Raw genomic sequence first — 17,060 nt, forward strand, 5'->3', positions numbered from 1 at the left:
GCTTACCTTTTCCGTTAACAGCTAAGCCCGTGGCCATGGCCGTGGTCACGGGGCTGGACACCTGAGGCACTAATGGGTGTATTCGGGGCCTGCTCCCCATCCGGGCTCGCTCGGCACCGGGACCCAGCAAAGCTCCAACGGGCTTCTCCGCGGCCACCTCCGGCGCCACCGTGTCCTCGGGACCCTGCTCGGCGGGGTCCAGCTTCTCGGGGCTCTCGCTTGGAAAGCCATCCACCGCGGTCCTGCTCTTAATGGGGTTCTTAGGCACAAGGATCTTGATGCCCGACTTGGCCAGGTCCATGTTCTTCCGGCCGGCCAGGGCCGGGCCTGTGTTTTTCCTGAACTTCTGGCTGGTGGCGAACAGCTGACTGTTCTTAGCCTCGTGTTCTTTGCCGATGACCAGCGCCTTGGGAGGGGTCTTGGAGAAGCTGCTGTTGGTGGACCTGGAGATCTGCTTCCTGGCGTTGTTGGGGGAGGTCCTGTTCGTGCGGGCGAGCGCGCCCTCCTTCTGCCTCTCCGAGTGGCGCCTGTTGAAGTCGTGGATGTACTCCTCGCAGTTCACCAGGTGCTGCTCGGGCTCCCACGTGTCGTCCTCGCTGTCGTAGCCCTTCCACCGCACCAGGTACTCCGTCTTCCCTTTCTTGTTTTTCCTTTTGTCAACGATCCTTTCCACCTGTTTGGAAAAGGAACCGAAAGTTAAAAAAGAGAAAATATCAGATGTGTCATCTGAAGAGAGAACGGTTTCACAAGAAAATATCTGAAACAGAAAAGAAAACCAAGAGATTACGCGAAGACCAAGGAAATCCACTCTTCCCCGTGGTCACTGGGGAACACGGCACCAGGACACGTCAGAGATTTCGGCAGCTTCCTTGGCACGGAGTCAAATCAAACGCACAAGGTGTTCGGCTCAGAATGGGCGTGACGTATCTGGCTGGCTTGGGACTCCCAGGGACGCGTTTTGTTTCTGCACTCAGCCCAGACTGGCTGAGGGAGTTCTCACAGGGGTGACTGGAGCACCGCTGGTCCTCTGTGCCCATGCCCGGTCACCTGCAGGTGGCCCGAGGCAGCAGAGCAGCCGTGTGGCCATGGTGGAGACAGCACGCTCTGAGGGGCAGCGAGGGGCCAGGCGAGTGGGTTCCCGGGGAGGCGTGGCCAGTGCTGCACATGTGACCCTGGGGCTCTCGGCGAAAGCCAGGAAGGTCTGCAGAAGAGCTAACACTTGTAACAGAGCGGCTTGCGCGGGCCGGCTGTGTGCCTCCAAGGCTTGGTTTAATTACTGTTTCGATAGCATCTCTGAAAGACAGTGTTGTTCATCTCTGATGATCATAGACCGGTAACACATTTTTCAAATTTATACCGCCTTGTCACATGAGCATGCTGCTATCAGGTGCCACATCCCACCACCCTGAAGCAGAAGGGAGAGCTTGTCCCAGCCACACGGACAGACGGCAGCTGACTTAACACCCCTGTGTTCCTGGAGAAAGCCTGAGGATCGATCCTCGCGTCTGAGATGATACAGAAACCAGGACCGCAACCGCCAAGGCAGCCGGCGGCTCCCACCTCATGGGCAGAGGACCAGAGCCACACCGCGCCTCCAGCCAAGGACACTAAAGCCCGTGGCCGATCAAGACCATCAGTACACTCCTGGCAAAGTTACAGGTGAGCTCAGATGACCCACGCTGAGCCTCATTCTCTGAGGTTGCAAAATCTGGGCTGACTGAGCACACCCGCAGAGGTTCTGGAGAAAACATCCGACCCTGCCACCCCCCTACTCTCGGAAAATCAACGAGACTGAAACAAAACACCACCCCAAAGCCTCTCCAGTAAACCTCCCTGAGAGACTCAGGGTGAAGCCCCTCCCCACAGACACAGCGGGAAGCAGAGGCACACCGCCGCCTCCACGTGGGAAGGACTCAGAGCACACGGACCCTGCTCCGTCACAGGGGGGGTTCACGCCTGACAGCTCTCCGGAGTTCGACAGCAATGCCAGATCAGCACACAGGGGTCCCCGGAACCGAGGACAGCGAGGGGCGCTTCCGAAGGGATTTTTTTTTCCTGCCCCTTCACTCGTGAACAGGTACAGCTAAGAGTGCAAGTGATTTCAATTTAAGTAAACGATTCTTTCTGGACAATTCCATGGCAATCAACTTCATGGCAGGGAACAGTGTAAACGTTTTACCTGCAGGAGCAGGCATTCTGGTGCAGCAGTTGAAACGCTGCTCGGGACACCTGCATCCCCATGTTGGAGGGACACGAGTTCGAGTCCTGGCTCTGTGCCCGCTTCCAGCTGTCTGCTAATGCACACACTGAGAGGGAACGTATGATGGCTCGAGCTGCTGCCACCCAGTGGGAGAGCAGCATGGGGTTCCCCGGTCCTGGCTTTGGCCTCGCCTCGCTCCGGTGACTGCAGGCACTTGGGGGAGTAAGCAGGTGGTGGAAGGTCTCTACCTTTCAAATACGGCCACGAGGGGAAACCACGGGTGCCGGCAGTGCTGAGCGGCTCAGCCACGATGCACAGGACAGCAGGTGCACTCTATGCGTTTTAGACTCCTGCAACACCATCGGAGGGCAACAGGCAGGTATCACTGGGACCAACAGCCACTGGAAGACACTGGAGAGGGACCAACCGGCTCTGGCTGAGAGCTACTGCACAGGCAGCTGCCTTAGGCAGGGAGCCGAGTCGTGCAGGCTTCAGGCATCAGAGGACAAACTTCGTAGCTGGGAGTTGACAGGGGCTTGCACCTTCAGGAGGTGCTGACAACGAGGGAGGCTGTGTGTCCAGGGGGTGTGTGAACTTTATTTTCGGTTCAATTTTGCTGTGAATGAACACTGCTCTAAAACATGAAGTCTAACAACCAACTCCCGAATGACATTCCCAGATAAACAAAAACAGAGATTTTCTGTTGTTGCTGGCAGACTGGCCTCGTAAGAAATACGAAAGAAATTCTTTAGGCTGGAAGCAAGTACACCAGATGGAAATTCTAATCCACACACACACACACACACACACACAGCAAACAGAACTGTAAGGGTAATTATCTAATTCTAAAAGACAGTAAAAATGTATTTTTTTCTTAACTTTTCTCTTAACAGACTTAAAAAGCAGTTCTATAAAGTGGTATAAAGTGGTATGTATCTCATTATATTACTAGACCTAAAGCATACAGGAGGCTATATGTAACAGTTATAAGCATATGTGCCTAGAGCAGTGATGGGAAAGCGACAATCTGACAACAAGAGTTGGAGAACTCAATGTTATGTTGAAGAATGGGCAGAGCAAAGAGATGGAAGGTCAAGGAGGAAGGACCTGGACCACTCTACACGTAACTGCACCGACATCCACCGGACACCCAACCTGGCAGCTACAGAACACAACCCCCAGCACAGACCACACACACGGCTCTACGAGGAGTGCTAGGGCCCCTGCACCCATGTGAGAGACCCAGAGAAATGTCACAGCCATTTGGGGAGTGGAGTGAGCCAGTGGATGGGAAATGGGAAATCCTCATTCTCTCTCTCTCTCTCCCCTTCTATTTTTGCCTTCCAAAACAAAGGTATGGGGTACAGCAAAAGCGGTGATGAGAGAAACTCCGAGTTGCAAGCACTGGCTCTTAAACGGGACAGGGCACGTGGCCGGAGTGCCGCAGTTCCAGTTCCCGCTGCACTCTGCAGCTTCCTGCCAGCAGGTGCCTGGGAGGCAGGAAGTGGCTCAGGGCTCAAAGGGTTGGGTTCCCGCCACCCACGTGGGAGACCCAGATTAAATTCCAAGCTCCTTGCGCTGGCTTCACCCACCCCCGCATTGTGGGCACTGGGGAGTGAACAGTAGATGGGAGGTCCCTCTTTCTTTCTCTCTCAGCTTTCCAGATACACAAAAACTCTAAGAAAGATCTCAAATCAGTAACCTGTGTACCTTAAGATACTAGAAAGAGAACATAAAGCAAGCAGAAGCAAGGCAATAATAGAATTAGAGTTGAATTTAATAAAATAAAATATAGAAAAGTATTTTAAAAAGCAAGTCTTTTTTAAAAGATCAATAAAATTAAAAAGTTTTAGCCAGACTGATCAAGAAAAAGGTGAACAAATTACTAAAACCAAGAATAAAAATGTTAAACGTCATACAGAAATAAAAAAATACAATGCTCTGAAGAAGTACATACCAATGATCAGATACGCAGATGAAATGGACAAGTTTCTGAAAGAACAAATTTCTATTCAAACTAATTAAAGAAAATCTGAATAGACCCTCAAGAAAAAATGATCGACTTAGTGATAGATGAATTCTCGCACAGAAGTAGATGGCTTCACTGGAATTTTATCAATTTTTTTAAGGAATACCAATCCTTTCAAAGCTCTCCCAATACTTAGGAGAACTCCTCACAATTCAGGTTATGAGGCTGATATTACCTTCATGCCCAAACCAGACGACGATATCACAAGCAAAGGAACCCACAGCCCAACACTTCCTCTGAATACCCTCAGAGGACACCAGCAGAGTGAATCCAGCAGCATACAAAAACGACCACGACTTACAACTTACTGTGTGAATAAGCAGCTCAACAGAACAGAGGGAGGGAGTGATTCCAGGTCATTTCAACAGATGCACACAAACACACGAGAAACTAAATAGCTCTTCACAATGAAAACACTCAGTAAACCAGGAACTGAGGGGAGCCTTCTCAACAACTTACAGGGAAACATGAAACACACAAATTCACACCCACTCGGTAGAAAAACAAAAATTTCTTCCTAAAATCAGAAACAAGTCAAGAATGCTTATAACTGCTATATCAGTGATTAAACAAGATACAGAAATAAAATAAACATCTACATTAGAGAGAAGGAAGCAAAATTATCCTCATTTGTCAATGACATGAACTCCTAAGTAGGAAACCTTAGGGATCCCATCAAAAAAGATGAGCCAACAAGTTCAGTGAGATTAACAATATGATATTAATACAGAGAAATCAACTGAATTTCTATACAGTAGCAATGCTCAAACCAAAGATAAAAGAAAAGTTTCATTTATAATCAATAATTCATTTAGCATCAAAAGGGAAAAAATGGAAAATTGACAAAAGTGCAAAACTTATATACTGAGAAAAATAAAAAATTGAGAGAAATTAAGTATCTAATTAAATTGAGCCACTCCATGTATCAGAAGCCTTAGGAGTGTTAATAGGTAATACTCCTCCAGTTCATTGAAAGAATCAATGCAATCCCTATAACAATTCCATTTGTTTCCTTTGTAGAAATTGGCGTGCCAATCCTAAAATCCAGAGGACCACACGGTCTCAGCATAGCCCAAATGGTCTTCAAAAAGGAAAAGAACAACACTGTAGAACTCATACTCCTTGATTTCAAGGTAATCAATACAGTGTGACAAGGGCAAAAAGATCAACGGAAGAGAACAAGGAGGCTAGGAAAAAGTGACTTTCAACATGAGTGCCAAGACCACTATATTAATGTTTTCAAGGACTGCTACCAAACAACTGGATGATCTAGACATAAAAAGAGGCCCCAACCTCACACCATACACAAATTTAACTCAACTGTATAAAATCCTACACATAAAAGAGTTAAAAGAAGACTACAGACATGCAAACTGTGACCTTGGATTAGACCATGGCTTCTTGGACACAGCACTGCAAATGAAAGCAACCAAAGAAAAGTAACAGATACACTGGACACCAGAATGGAAAGCGTTTGTGAATGAACGGAATCCGGGAAGTTAAAAGACAGCCTGTGCAATGGGAGACATTCTTATCCAACGAGGAACTTGGATCACAAATTTATGAAGTCTTATAAGTCAGCAATAAAAAGATAACCCAGTTGTGCAATGGCAAAGGGCCTGAACAGACACTTCTCCAAAGCAGACACGTAAATGACCCATAAGCACACGAAAACATGGTCAACAGGGAAACACGTATCATGACCACAGTGAGACACCATTGCACAACCACCAGGGACTATCACAATAAAAGCCGAGTCTTAGAGAAATTGAAACTCACATCTCCTCTAAGATGGAAAATGGTGCCGACACTTTGGCAGTTTCTCTGATGAGAAAACAGAGTTATGGGGCGGGGGTGCGATTCAAGTCCTGGCTCTGCGTATGGCCTGGGAAAGCTGTGGAAGATGGCTCAGTGCTTGGCCCCCTGACTTGAGTGAGAGACCTGGGAGAAGCTCCCGGCTGCTGGCTTTGGATCGGCCCATTCCAGCCACTGCAGCCATCTTGGGGGGGAACCAGCAGATGGAAGACCTTTCTCTCTGGCTCTCCCTCTCTGTGTCTGTAATTCTGCCTCTCAAATAAATTAAAAAATCTTAAAAAGAGAGAGAGAGAGAGAGAGAGAGAGACAACAACAACAAAAACAGAGTGCCTGACCCCACCTCCAGCTGAAAGCAAACTTGTCCTGTGGCCTAAAGGGAGACTGTTTCTGTTTCGAAACGCTGTCCTGCTACAATCAGACAGAGATAGATGCAGTCGGCACCTCTGCGCCAAGGGATCCCTGGAGAGTTATCTCCCTGCAACACCCACGCCCCTTGCTTCTACAACATCTTGACTTCTGGCAAATTCCTCTCTGGTTACCCAATCCATCAGTCACTCTGATCAATCAGACCCACAGAAGCTAAAACCAAATCCACTTAATCTGTCTCCCAGAACATTTAGTGATAGCTTCTAGCAACAGGACTGCAAACACCAGGACTGCAACCCTGCAACAGTGCCCTTTATCCTGCTTCCCGTCCCCGGAGCCCCGCCAGCTAAACCAGCTCATAAAACATCAGGCTCCAACTCAAGCAAGCCAGATGGCTTCTCCTTAAGTTTGTTGACTGGCACGTCCTCCTGTCTAACAGGAGGCGTTAGCATGGATGGCTGGCCTGCCAGGGGGTATCTGGAGTAGTTCTATCATCCGTAAAATTTAACCAGTGAGTCAAGGCTGACTACCTCCCAGGGCAGCACATTTTCTTTTTCTTTTAAAAAGACTTATTTATTTGAAAGGTAGAGCTGGAGAGAGAGAGAGAGAGAGAGAGAGAGAGAGAGAGAGAGAGAGAGAGAGAGAGAGAGAGAGAGAGAGAGAGAGAGAGAGATTTTCCACCTGCTGGTTCACTCTCCAAATGGCATCTACTGGTGTTTTTCCTTTATCACTTGTGTGTCTTGGGTGATCACTCTCCTAGGGTGCAAGACAAACACCTGACCTCCACACAAGCACAGTCCCCCTGGTACACGCCGGCCCTGGAAAGTGGGTGTTTATAGTTACGATGGCTCCCCTGGGGGGCCCTACACCGCAGGGGCACAGGTGGACCAGGCCTCCAACACAGCTTTCCAACTGGCTGCAAAGGTGTACAGTTCACACTTCAAATGACTACCTTTGCTCTTGTTTTCGGAGGGACTGCCGAGAGCTGTGAATCCAACCTGCCCTGTGTCCACACAACCCGCCAGGCAGCATCACTGCTGCACGTAATGCCATGGCGATGGTCACGAGTGGGGGCGGAGAACCCATTTGGGGGTGTTCACAGGTGTGCTGTGTGGCAGGTGCCGGAGCCATCCTTTGCTGCTTCTGACCGCGTTCTCAACTAGGTCACAGGAATGGACCGAGTCCCCGTCCATCTGGCCAGGCACAGCAGACCCCAGAGTTACACTCAAGTGCCTCCACCAGGGCGCTTATTCCTTCCCGAGGAAGCCTCCAGGGGTCTCTGAAGGGCAAGGATCAGGAATGCCTTCTCTTCCTGGTGCCTCCCCAGGTGCCAGCACAGGTGCTCCTTCTGCTGGCACCAGGCGGGCATTTCCCAAGGCACAGCAGCTATCTCACCTGTTTACCGACCACACCCAGGTCTACCGTCAGGAAGGGCCAGATGCAAGAGGGACAAGGGCACCTTAGGTGGCTCAGAGAGAGCTCTGGTGTCTTCCGCTCTGCACACAGTGGGCCGCAGAACTAAGTGGCCGTCATCCTCCCTGAGACCTAGGACTCAATCCCAGGTGGCTGAAACACAGTGAAGTTTGAATTCTGCAGGCCCTGGCTTGGCTAGGCTGTCCCCCCAAGGCAATCAGAGCGGAGGGGGAAGATGTGCAGGAGGATCGAGGTAGAGTCCAGAACTTTCAGAACTGTGTTCCAATCAAGAGCCAGGAAGCAGCTGGGAAAAAAAATGACCTGTTTCTGGGGACAGGTGCACTCAGTGACCAAGCTAACCTCCCGAGACGTGAGCACTGGGAGAAGCTGAGACAGGCAGGGCCAGAAACCCTTGAGTGGATTCTGCGGTGCACACCTGGGGAGGCGGCAGTAAGGAATGGCGCAAGTCCCCAAAACCTGTAAGAGAGACCTCGATGGAGCTCTGGGCTCCTGACTTCAGCCTGGCCAGCCCTGGCTGTTGAAGGCATTTGTGGAATGAACCAGCAAGTGGAAGATCTCTCTCTCTTTCAAATAAAATAAAAATAAACAAGTAAGGATATTTAAAAAGCATTGGCAAACCAAACATAAAGACATAAAAATTCAGATTGATTTAACTTTACAAAATTAATCAGTGATCTGCCGCATTATAGTAAGAGAAGCCTTACACCATCACTACTTGCAGTAAAACATACTGAGATAATCCTACATGAATGTAGATACCCCACATTCATGAATTTAGAAAGCAAATTCTGTTAAGACGTAAGTTTTTCCTAATATAGCCACAGATGCAACACACTCCTAGTGATAATCCCTGCAAGCTTTTATGTGGAAATTGAGAAATAATTTTAACATTTACATGGAAAGGCAACAAACCAGGAAAGCAACCCAGAACAATCCTGAAGACAGTGAATTAACGACAGGACTCATGCAATGTATTTCAAGACTCGAAAAGAAACTGCGCGGGACTTGCATAAAATCTACAAAGAGATCAGTGAGACAGCAAAGAGGAGCCAGAAACAGACCCCCGTTTATATTCATGGCCATATGGTCAACTGATGGGTAGTTCCAAAGTCCCCAGGCAATGCCCTTGGGTCAGTCTTTCCAATCAACGGTGTTAGAGGGGTCGGTGTTATGACACAGCAACTGAGGCCGTGCCTTGCAATGCCAGCACACCACCCCACGTTATAGTGCAGGTGGGAGTCCCGGGCTGCTCCACTTCCAATCCAGCTATCTGCTAACTAATGCACCTGGGAACCCCCAGATGACGACTCAAGTGCTTAGGCCCCTGCTACCCACGTGGAAGACTTAGATGGAGTTCTTGGTTCTTGGCTTTGGCCTGGTGCAGCCCTGGATGTTGTGGGCACTTGGAGAGTAAATCAGCAGATGGAAGAGCTAGTACATGCATATTTCTCTCTCTCTCTCCCCTTCCCTCCCTCCCTCTCTTTTTTTCTCCCTCCCTCCTTCCCTCATCACTCTGTCTTTTGAATGACTCAATCTTTTTTTTTTTTTAAAGCATGTTGGAAAACTGAATATTCACATGTAAAAAGTGAGCCTTGCAACCTCATCATATCATCCACAGAAGTAACTTTGAGATACACTTAGGTTTAAATACAAAGATACACTTAGGTTTAAATACAAAGCTAAAGGCATGGAAGCTTCTGGAGCAAGCCAGGACATCATCTCTGCAACTTGGGTAAAAGCAGACTCCTCGGGTCACAAAAATGCAATGAGCACAGAAGAAAGAAAACTGACAAACTCAACTTCATCAAAATCGTGAAAACTTCTCATCAGAACAGCTACGGTCCGGGGAGTGACACGCACGGAGCACCCTCCTCTCACTGCCCATTTCTGCCGTAGTCTCTCCGCCTGCTATAACAGAACACCTGGAGTGCAGAATTTAAAAACGACAGAAACGTGCGGCTCCTGCCTGCGCAGGCCGAGCTGCACCGTGGGCGCACTGGCAGACTCGGGGTCTCGCACGGCCTGTTTCTCAGGCGGCCCCTGCAGGGTGTGCGCACTGCACGAGTCTCCTGGCGGAACCTTCCGAACCACCTGCCTGTCAGACGCTCACCTCTCACCCCCACTGCACTGGGGCTGAGGTTTCAAGAGGAGAATCTGGGGGGGAGTGGGGTGGGGAGGATGGGAGAAACGTTCACACCACAGCTTTCCACTCCTAGACCCTCAAAAGACCACCATTCCATCCAATGAACCCTGGCACCTAAAAGTTAGTGACTGTTCTGGAAGATTTATTTATTTATTTGTTTGCAAGTCGAGAGAGAGAGAGAGAGAGAGAGAGAGAGATAGATAGATATCCACCTTCCATTTGCTGGTTCACTTCCCAAATGCCTAGGGCTGGGCCTGGCAGAAGCCAGGAGCCAGAAGCTTCATCCAGGTCTCCCACATGGGTGGAGGGGCCCAAACAACTGGACCACCTTCTGCTGCTTTCTCAGGCCCATCAGCAGGGAGCTGCGTCAGAAATGGAGCGGCCGGGACTCTAACAGGCATCCATACGGGATGCTGGCACTGCAGATGGCGGATTAACCTGCTGCATCACAGAGCCATCCACTGGTTAACCATCTCCACTTCAGTAACGAAGAGACCAAATATAAGGAAAAAGCAGGCAGGAGACTTGAATAGACACTTTCCTAAAGAGATATACAGTGGTGCACGTGTCAGCATGTTACAGAGAGGAACCTTTACTTGTCAAGCAAAACAACTGCTCTAAAGTGACGAACACCGCCATTCGAGGGAAACGCAAGTCTGACGCACAATGATATCGCCACACACCCATCAGAATAGCAGCGATGGGGAGGGGAGCCCTGAGGCTGAGCAGCTGCGACACTCCGCGCTGTCTAGGAGCCTAGAAGGGTACAGCCGCTCCGGCAAAGCCCGAGCGCACTCTACCAAGCTAGAAAGCCCCTTCCTGAGCTCACAGCCTACCGTGGAAACAGTCAGCTGTCCCAGCCTCAGCAAGCAGGCAGGATGGAGAACCGCGAGGTCCTCCGACGGCCCGTCCCCACCTGGTGGCTGAATGCCAGTCTGATTGTCAAGTTTGTCCCTTCAAAAGTGTACTTAAGCCGACGTCCACCAGTCCCCTTTAGCTTTCCTCTTTGGAACCCCCCCGCTTGATGCCGCTCTGGCTGGAGGGCCTTGGTGCTAATAAATACTTTTAAATCTTAAAAAAAAAAAAGACTAAAAAGGCCTTACCCTATGATCCAATAATTCATAATTACTTGTTCAAAAGGAGTAAAAACACTTCTACAAAAAACTAGTAGAGAAATATTTACAGGAGTTGTTGGTGCTGGTCACAAATTAGAAACAGCTTTATGGGACAAACCACACGATGTATTCTCAAAAGAGGGTTTACTGTATGATTCCATTTAAATGAAAATCCTAGAAAACTGCTATGCAAGCAACCATGGAGGAGGGCAGGGAATGGACTGGACGGGGCCCGTGGGAAGCTTCCGGGGTCAGCGAAGTCTCCCGGCTCAGCGCTGGGTTGCACAAGGGTCCGTGTGTGTTGAGGTCAGCCACCGAGTTACAGCTCACGAATGCACAGGTGCTTTCGTCCAGCAACATCTCAAGTGCTGCTGGGTCTGCAGCGAGCTGGGGGCTCCTCGGACAGTGGTTCCCGCCCTGAGCTCAGTGTGCCACTGGCCAGCCCTAATCAGAAGCGCTGAAAATGTGTGTGTGTGCATAAGAAGATAACCACTGTAAAAAGAATCTGGCAAACCGTGTATGAGCGGCTCATTGCACAAAAAGCTCTTTTCAAATCAGTGAAGCCAGTCTCATGAATCCAGTTCCCAACAGCTCTGAGTACGCACTGCACACAAGAGCACAAACTGCAATAAACGGATGAGTAGCAATGTTCCCACCCCGAAGTGAGACACCTTCCTGTCTGCAAGGCTCAGGAGGGTGTGCAGAAACCACTCCCTTCAATGCTGAGGGTGAGCAAGCTGGTGCATTTCAGGGAGCCATTTAGTAACAAACACCAAAAGGTTTTAAACCTGTCTTACTCTATAGTGTGAAAATTTAGCTAAGGAATAAGCCCAGGGAAAATCAGTCAACAGGAGGTAAAGGCACGTGTGCACACAGGCACAGTGAGCAGAGAGAGGGTACAAGGAGCAACCAGGTGAGAGGAGGCAGAAGCCACACGGCTGCAGGGCCCGACACTGTGTCCCCTTCACCCCAGACTCCTGAAGCCTTGTCCACCACTCAACACGGAACTGACACTGTTAAATTCCTTCCGTAAGGATAGACTTATTTCCACATTATTACAACCACCAATTACTCGTCAAACAGGGTGGTAGAACTGAGGTATGGAAATCTTCCATGGGGCCGGCGCCGTAGTGCACTAGGTTAATCCTCCGCGTGCAGCACTGTCATTCTGTACGGGCACTGGTTCAAGTCCCGGCTGCTCCTCTTCCAATCCAGCTCTCTGCTGTGGCCTGGGAAAGCAGTAGAAGATGGCCCAAGTGCTTGGGCCTCTGCACCCACGTGGGAGACCAGAAGCTCCTGGCTTCAGATTGGCGTAGCCATTTGGGGAGTGAACCAATGGAAGGAAGACCTTTCTCTCTGTCTCTCCCTCTCACTGTCTGTAATTCTACCTCTCAAATAAATAAATAAATCTTAAAAAAAAAAATAAGAAAAAGAAACCTTCCATGGAGAAGTTTTCCAAAATGTTGAACGGTGAGTCACCCTTCTAACCAGAAAGAGAGCACAAGGCTCCTGTGATTTGCATTATTAGCAAACATGGGTTCCCGCCCCCGGGAGGATGCACAGTCCGGTGTCATGGCTCCCCCTCGCCCTCCCTCCCAGCAGGACACTGGACACTAGGCACGAGCTCTCCCCATGCACACCTGCGAAGGGGACGAGGACCCTGCCATCAGTTCTCACCCCCTCCCCACCAGGATGAGACGGAGTTGATGGGCACCCAGAGGACGGGCCGCTTTCACTCCAAGTCCTAACATCACCTGCACACCCACCCAAACATTTCTGCCATCATGGCTTACCCAAATTAAAATTTTTTAAAGGGTTAAGTCATTTAGAAATTTTGCCTACAGGTTGTTTCTGGTGTTTTGTTCTGCACACACACAGGACGGCATCTTGGAAAAACAGAAGCACTTGCTTCTGCTACACTTGCCTACCAGGTCACAGAGGGGAAGGCTCTCTGCACACGTGTGCTGTCTAAGCCGGTGAATGGGAACCTTCCCCGCACAGCTGCCACAACTGGAAAACAAAAACAATTAAAAAAAAAAAACCCACATTCCGTAACAACATCATTGTTCAGATACCTCACAACAGAACACAGCGTCCGCTGCTGCTCATGACAACACAAACCCAAGCTGCTCCAGAGAAGGCCGCAAGAAATCAGAGAAACTCCTGTTCCCAACGTGAACGGCCGCCGCCGTCCTGAGTCTGGCTTCACTCCGTGGACAGGGATGAAGCTGTCGAGGAACTGAAGAGAGAAACCGGGATTTCTGGGGCCAGGACTGCTCTCTGGTTACATTTAGAACCAAACAGCAAACTCAGAGTGCTGCCAGCAAGCACCCCTGGGTCTTCACTCATAAAACCCTTGCAAAAGGATTCGCTTTTAAGACTTTTCCACAAAACAAACAAATGCCAAGATGTGTCAGAGAGCGAATACAGAAGGCACACAGTAGGCCTCGGTCTAAGTAACCTTTTGGACAGATCTCACTGATGCGACTGGATGAAAATCCTCCTCACGGGCTGGAAGCTGACTCGCAGGCCTGCGGCTAACGGCCAGTGGAATAAAACCCACTCCCGGGCAGTACAGCAAAGCTGTTCTGTAGCCCACAAAAGCCCATTCAAACGACACATGGGCACACTCACACACTCATGCTCGGCCTGTGACAAACAAGTAAACCATTCAGGAACCAGAGTCTAATTGTTCAGGCCAGAAATCAAAATCTCAACTTGTGCACAGAGATCTTGAGCGCTAGAGGAGCCACAGCGTCTGCAGTCTTGAGGCCGGTGTCCGGCTGCAGAGCTGTGCCAAGGCCCGGGAGGACGGCCAGGGGCAGGGTCAGCACAGCAGAGATCCTGGGATGCAGGCTACCAACATCAGAAATGAGAAAGAGCCATCAGGACTTCCCCGGAAGAAATCTATTATGAGCAAGTCTAGGCCAAGAAGTCAGGCGATTCAGACAAAATGGGCAAATTCCCAGGGAAAGAAAAATGACCACAACTGACCCCAGAGGAAACAGAAACCAGATACATTCACAATGAAAATGTTTTATGCAAAACCTACAGAACAATATTCCTCATAAACACAGACTTGAAAATTCCAAACCAATTCACCTACACATAAACAGGATTCTACATCATCACCAAGTAGGGTCTCTCCCAAGAATTCAGAGTTGGTTTCATATTTGAAAGTCAATTAATGTAACACATGATATTAATGAAATACAGGGGAAAGAAACCCACAAAGCAGTTGACAAAATCCAACACTGATTCATGAGTAAATCACTCACCAAATAAGAAATAGAAGGCAACATCCACAACCTACAAACAATCTAAAGCAAACATCATACTTTAATATAAAGCACAAAGGGTGCATTCTCACTGGGACCAAAAGAAAGTATATTATCATTCTTGCTTAAATCCAGGAGAAGTTTCTGGATGCAGAACTGTTCGGTACTGATGATGCAACCTTGGTGTAACACTATTCTTGCAAACAGGCTTATACTACTGGCTCTTGCTTTTAGATCATGGTTATAAAATTATTATCTCACAAGGATTATTTCTTACCAGATTGCCCTTGCTTCATCTGAAAGCAAGTTATTGTTTGCTCTCTTGACATGAAACATTTTAATCACACAGAACACAAAACATAATGATCAATACCCTGCCTGCTCCTCCAGCTGATCAGCCCGAAGGCTGCCATAGCGGATTTGCAAACTCCTACACAACAGAGCAGTGTGATGCAGCTAAGTACCAGCCGGGCCCTCTCTGACCCTGTCCCCAGGCCTACTCCTCAGAGAGAACCACTATCCCAACTGTGATGGTTAGCGTTTCCTCATGCTTCTGGAAAATTTTAACTTGCTTTTGTAAGCATCATATAGCATCACTTTTCATAGCTCCTAGCTCCACACACTCTTGTCACTGTCATCACAGCGTTTCATACATACAGTCCATTTCATACATGTAGATCTGGTTCAATCATTTTAAAGAATGGGTAGTATTCCAAGATGCAAATGTGAGGGGTCTTCAAAAAGCCCATGGAGATGCATACTTTTTTCTTTTTCAAATTATGCATGGATTTCAAGTTTTACACAAAAATAAACTTATTTATTTACTCTTTTTATTTGAGAGAGCGAGAGCTCTCATCTGCTGGTTCACTCCCCAAATGCCTGCAACAGCTGGAGCTGGGCCCGGTTGGAGCCAGGAGCCTGGAACTCAATCCAGGCCTCCCTCCCGGGGAGGGATTCAGCTAACGTAAGCTACCTGCTGCCACCCAGAATGCACATTAGTAGCAGCTGGAATCAGCAGCAGTTCAGGAAGTCAAACCCAGGCACTCCCCATACGGATGCAGGTGTCCCGAGTAGCAGCGTCACTAAGCTATGTCAAACAACCATCCGAACCGTAACTTTTAATTCCATTTTTTCCACAAACTGTCTGAAGCACCCTGTAGACTCACATACCTATTTCCCTATTCCCATGCTGACAAGCATGTTAATTTCTTCCCATTTTTCCATTACAAACAATGCCTCGACAAGCATCATTGTCAACAACTCTTCACACACAAGACTATTTCCGTGAGATGCACACCTAGAAACGGAACGGCCGGATCAGATGGTGCGAGCGCCTCCCACGTAGATTTCTGTTTCGGTCTGAAGTGGTGAACCATTCCTGCACCCACCCGCAGGAGCTCCTCCACATCCTCACAAACCCACGAACATTTTAGTACCTGACTGCTAGGAAATGGTAACCTCTGTTTTAATTGCACTTTTGCTCACTGGTGAGACTAACACTTTTACAAAACTTTGTCTGGGTTCCTGCTCTGTAAACCCCTGTTCATATTTTTTGCCCATTTTGTGGATTAACTTTTAAATGTTTTTTATCATGGCTTTTATGGTATTAAACACTTGCTAAATTTTACTGTGGCAAAATTAAGTTTTTTTCCTTTATGGTTTTTGGTTCTGGCATCTCGTCATAAAGATGGTTTCCATACACATGGAAATGACTTCTGAAACTGTGAGATGTGGAATCCACTGTAATTTCTTTCTCACACAGTTAGCCTCGTACCCTAGCAATCTAGCCACATAAAAAAGGCCCTTCTCTTTCATTCTGATTTGTGGGCTTTTTTTTTTTTTGTCAATTTCAAGTTTCTATGTAGGACTTCACGTCCCATCGTTTTGTTTTTCCTAGTATCAACACCACACCGTCTGTAACAGCCCTGTACCAAGAATCTGTAAGATAGTGAGTGACTCCATCTTGCTCCATCAGAAAACTATCTTGGCTACTCCTGGTATCATCTTCTTCCATATGAGTTACAAAATCAGACTGTGTCACACAACAGTGACCAAAGAGAGTAGCAAAAGCAACAAGCAAAACCAACAGAAGGCAAAAAGCCTTCACTTTGGAGCTGTTACAGACACTGCTCTGAATTAACAGATTCATACGTGGAAAAGGAACAGCACTTCAGTATCAAACCTTCCCTTGCGTGCACGTGGGCTACTTCTCCACTGACTTGGTTTTCTTTCATCATTTGGTAAAAAAAAAAAAAAAAAAAAAAAAAAAGCTTTGTTAATTCTGTTCATAAGGATTTTGCATATTGTTTGATTTACAGATTTGTGGATCTGGTTCTCTTGCCATAAGTGCTTTAAAAAAAGATTTATTTATTAACTGAAAGTCTGATAAAGATCTTTCATTCACTGGTTTACTCCTGAGGACAGCAACGGCCAGCACTGGATCAGGGTGAAGCCAGGAGCTCCATCCAGGTCTCCCAAGTGGGTGCAGGGGCCCAAACACTTGGGCCATCCTCCACTGCTTTCCCAGGCCATTAGCAGGGAGCTGGATCTGAAGTGGAGCATTGGGGACACAAATCGGTGCCCATATGAGATGCCAGCGTCACAGGGAGCGGCTTTATCTGCTAAAAATCTTTCTTTACTTACATATTTAAGTTGGTGCTGCCATAGGAACAGTCGAATC

The 17,060-nt window shown here is 48.2% G+C and overlaps 1 protein-coding gene across 3 annotated transcripts in view; it reads right to left on the reverse strand.

The window, feature by feature from the left end:
• The window catches only part of CDYL (chromodomain Y like), a 165,012-nt gene that overhangs the window by 56,907 nt on the left and 91,045 nt on the right, over window positions 1-17,060 (reverse strand). For all 3 annotated transcript variants that reach the window (XM_051855892.2, XM_070074468.1, XM_051855893.2), the window contains exon 2: window positions 7-673. In XM_051855892.2, coding sequence (XP_051711852.1) covers window positions 7-301 — 295 coding nt within the window. In that variant the 5' untranslated portion in view covers window positions 302-673. The remainder of the gene's footprint in view (window positions 1-6; window positions 674-17,060) is intronic.

The sequence above is a fragment of the Oryctolagus cuniculus genome, chromosome 5 (assembly GCF_964237555.1).
Source record: "Oryctolagus cuniculus chromosome 5, mOryCun1.1, whole genome shotgun sequence".
Taxonomy (NCBI): Eukaryota; Metazoa; Chordata; class Mammalia; order Lagomorpha; family Leporidae; genus Oryctolagus; species Oryctolagus cuniculus.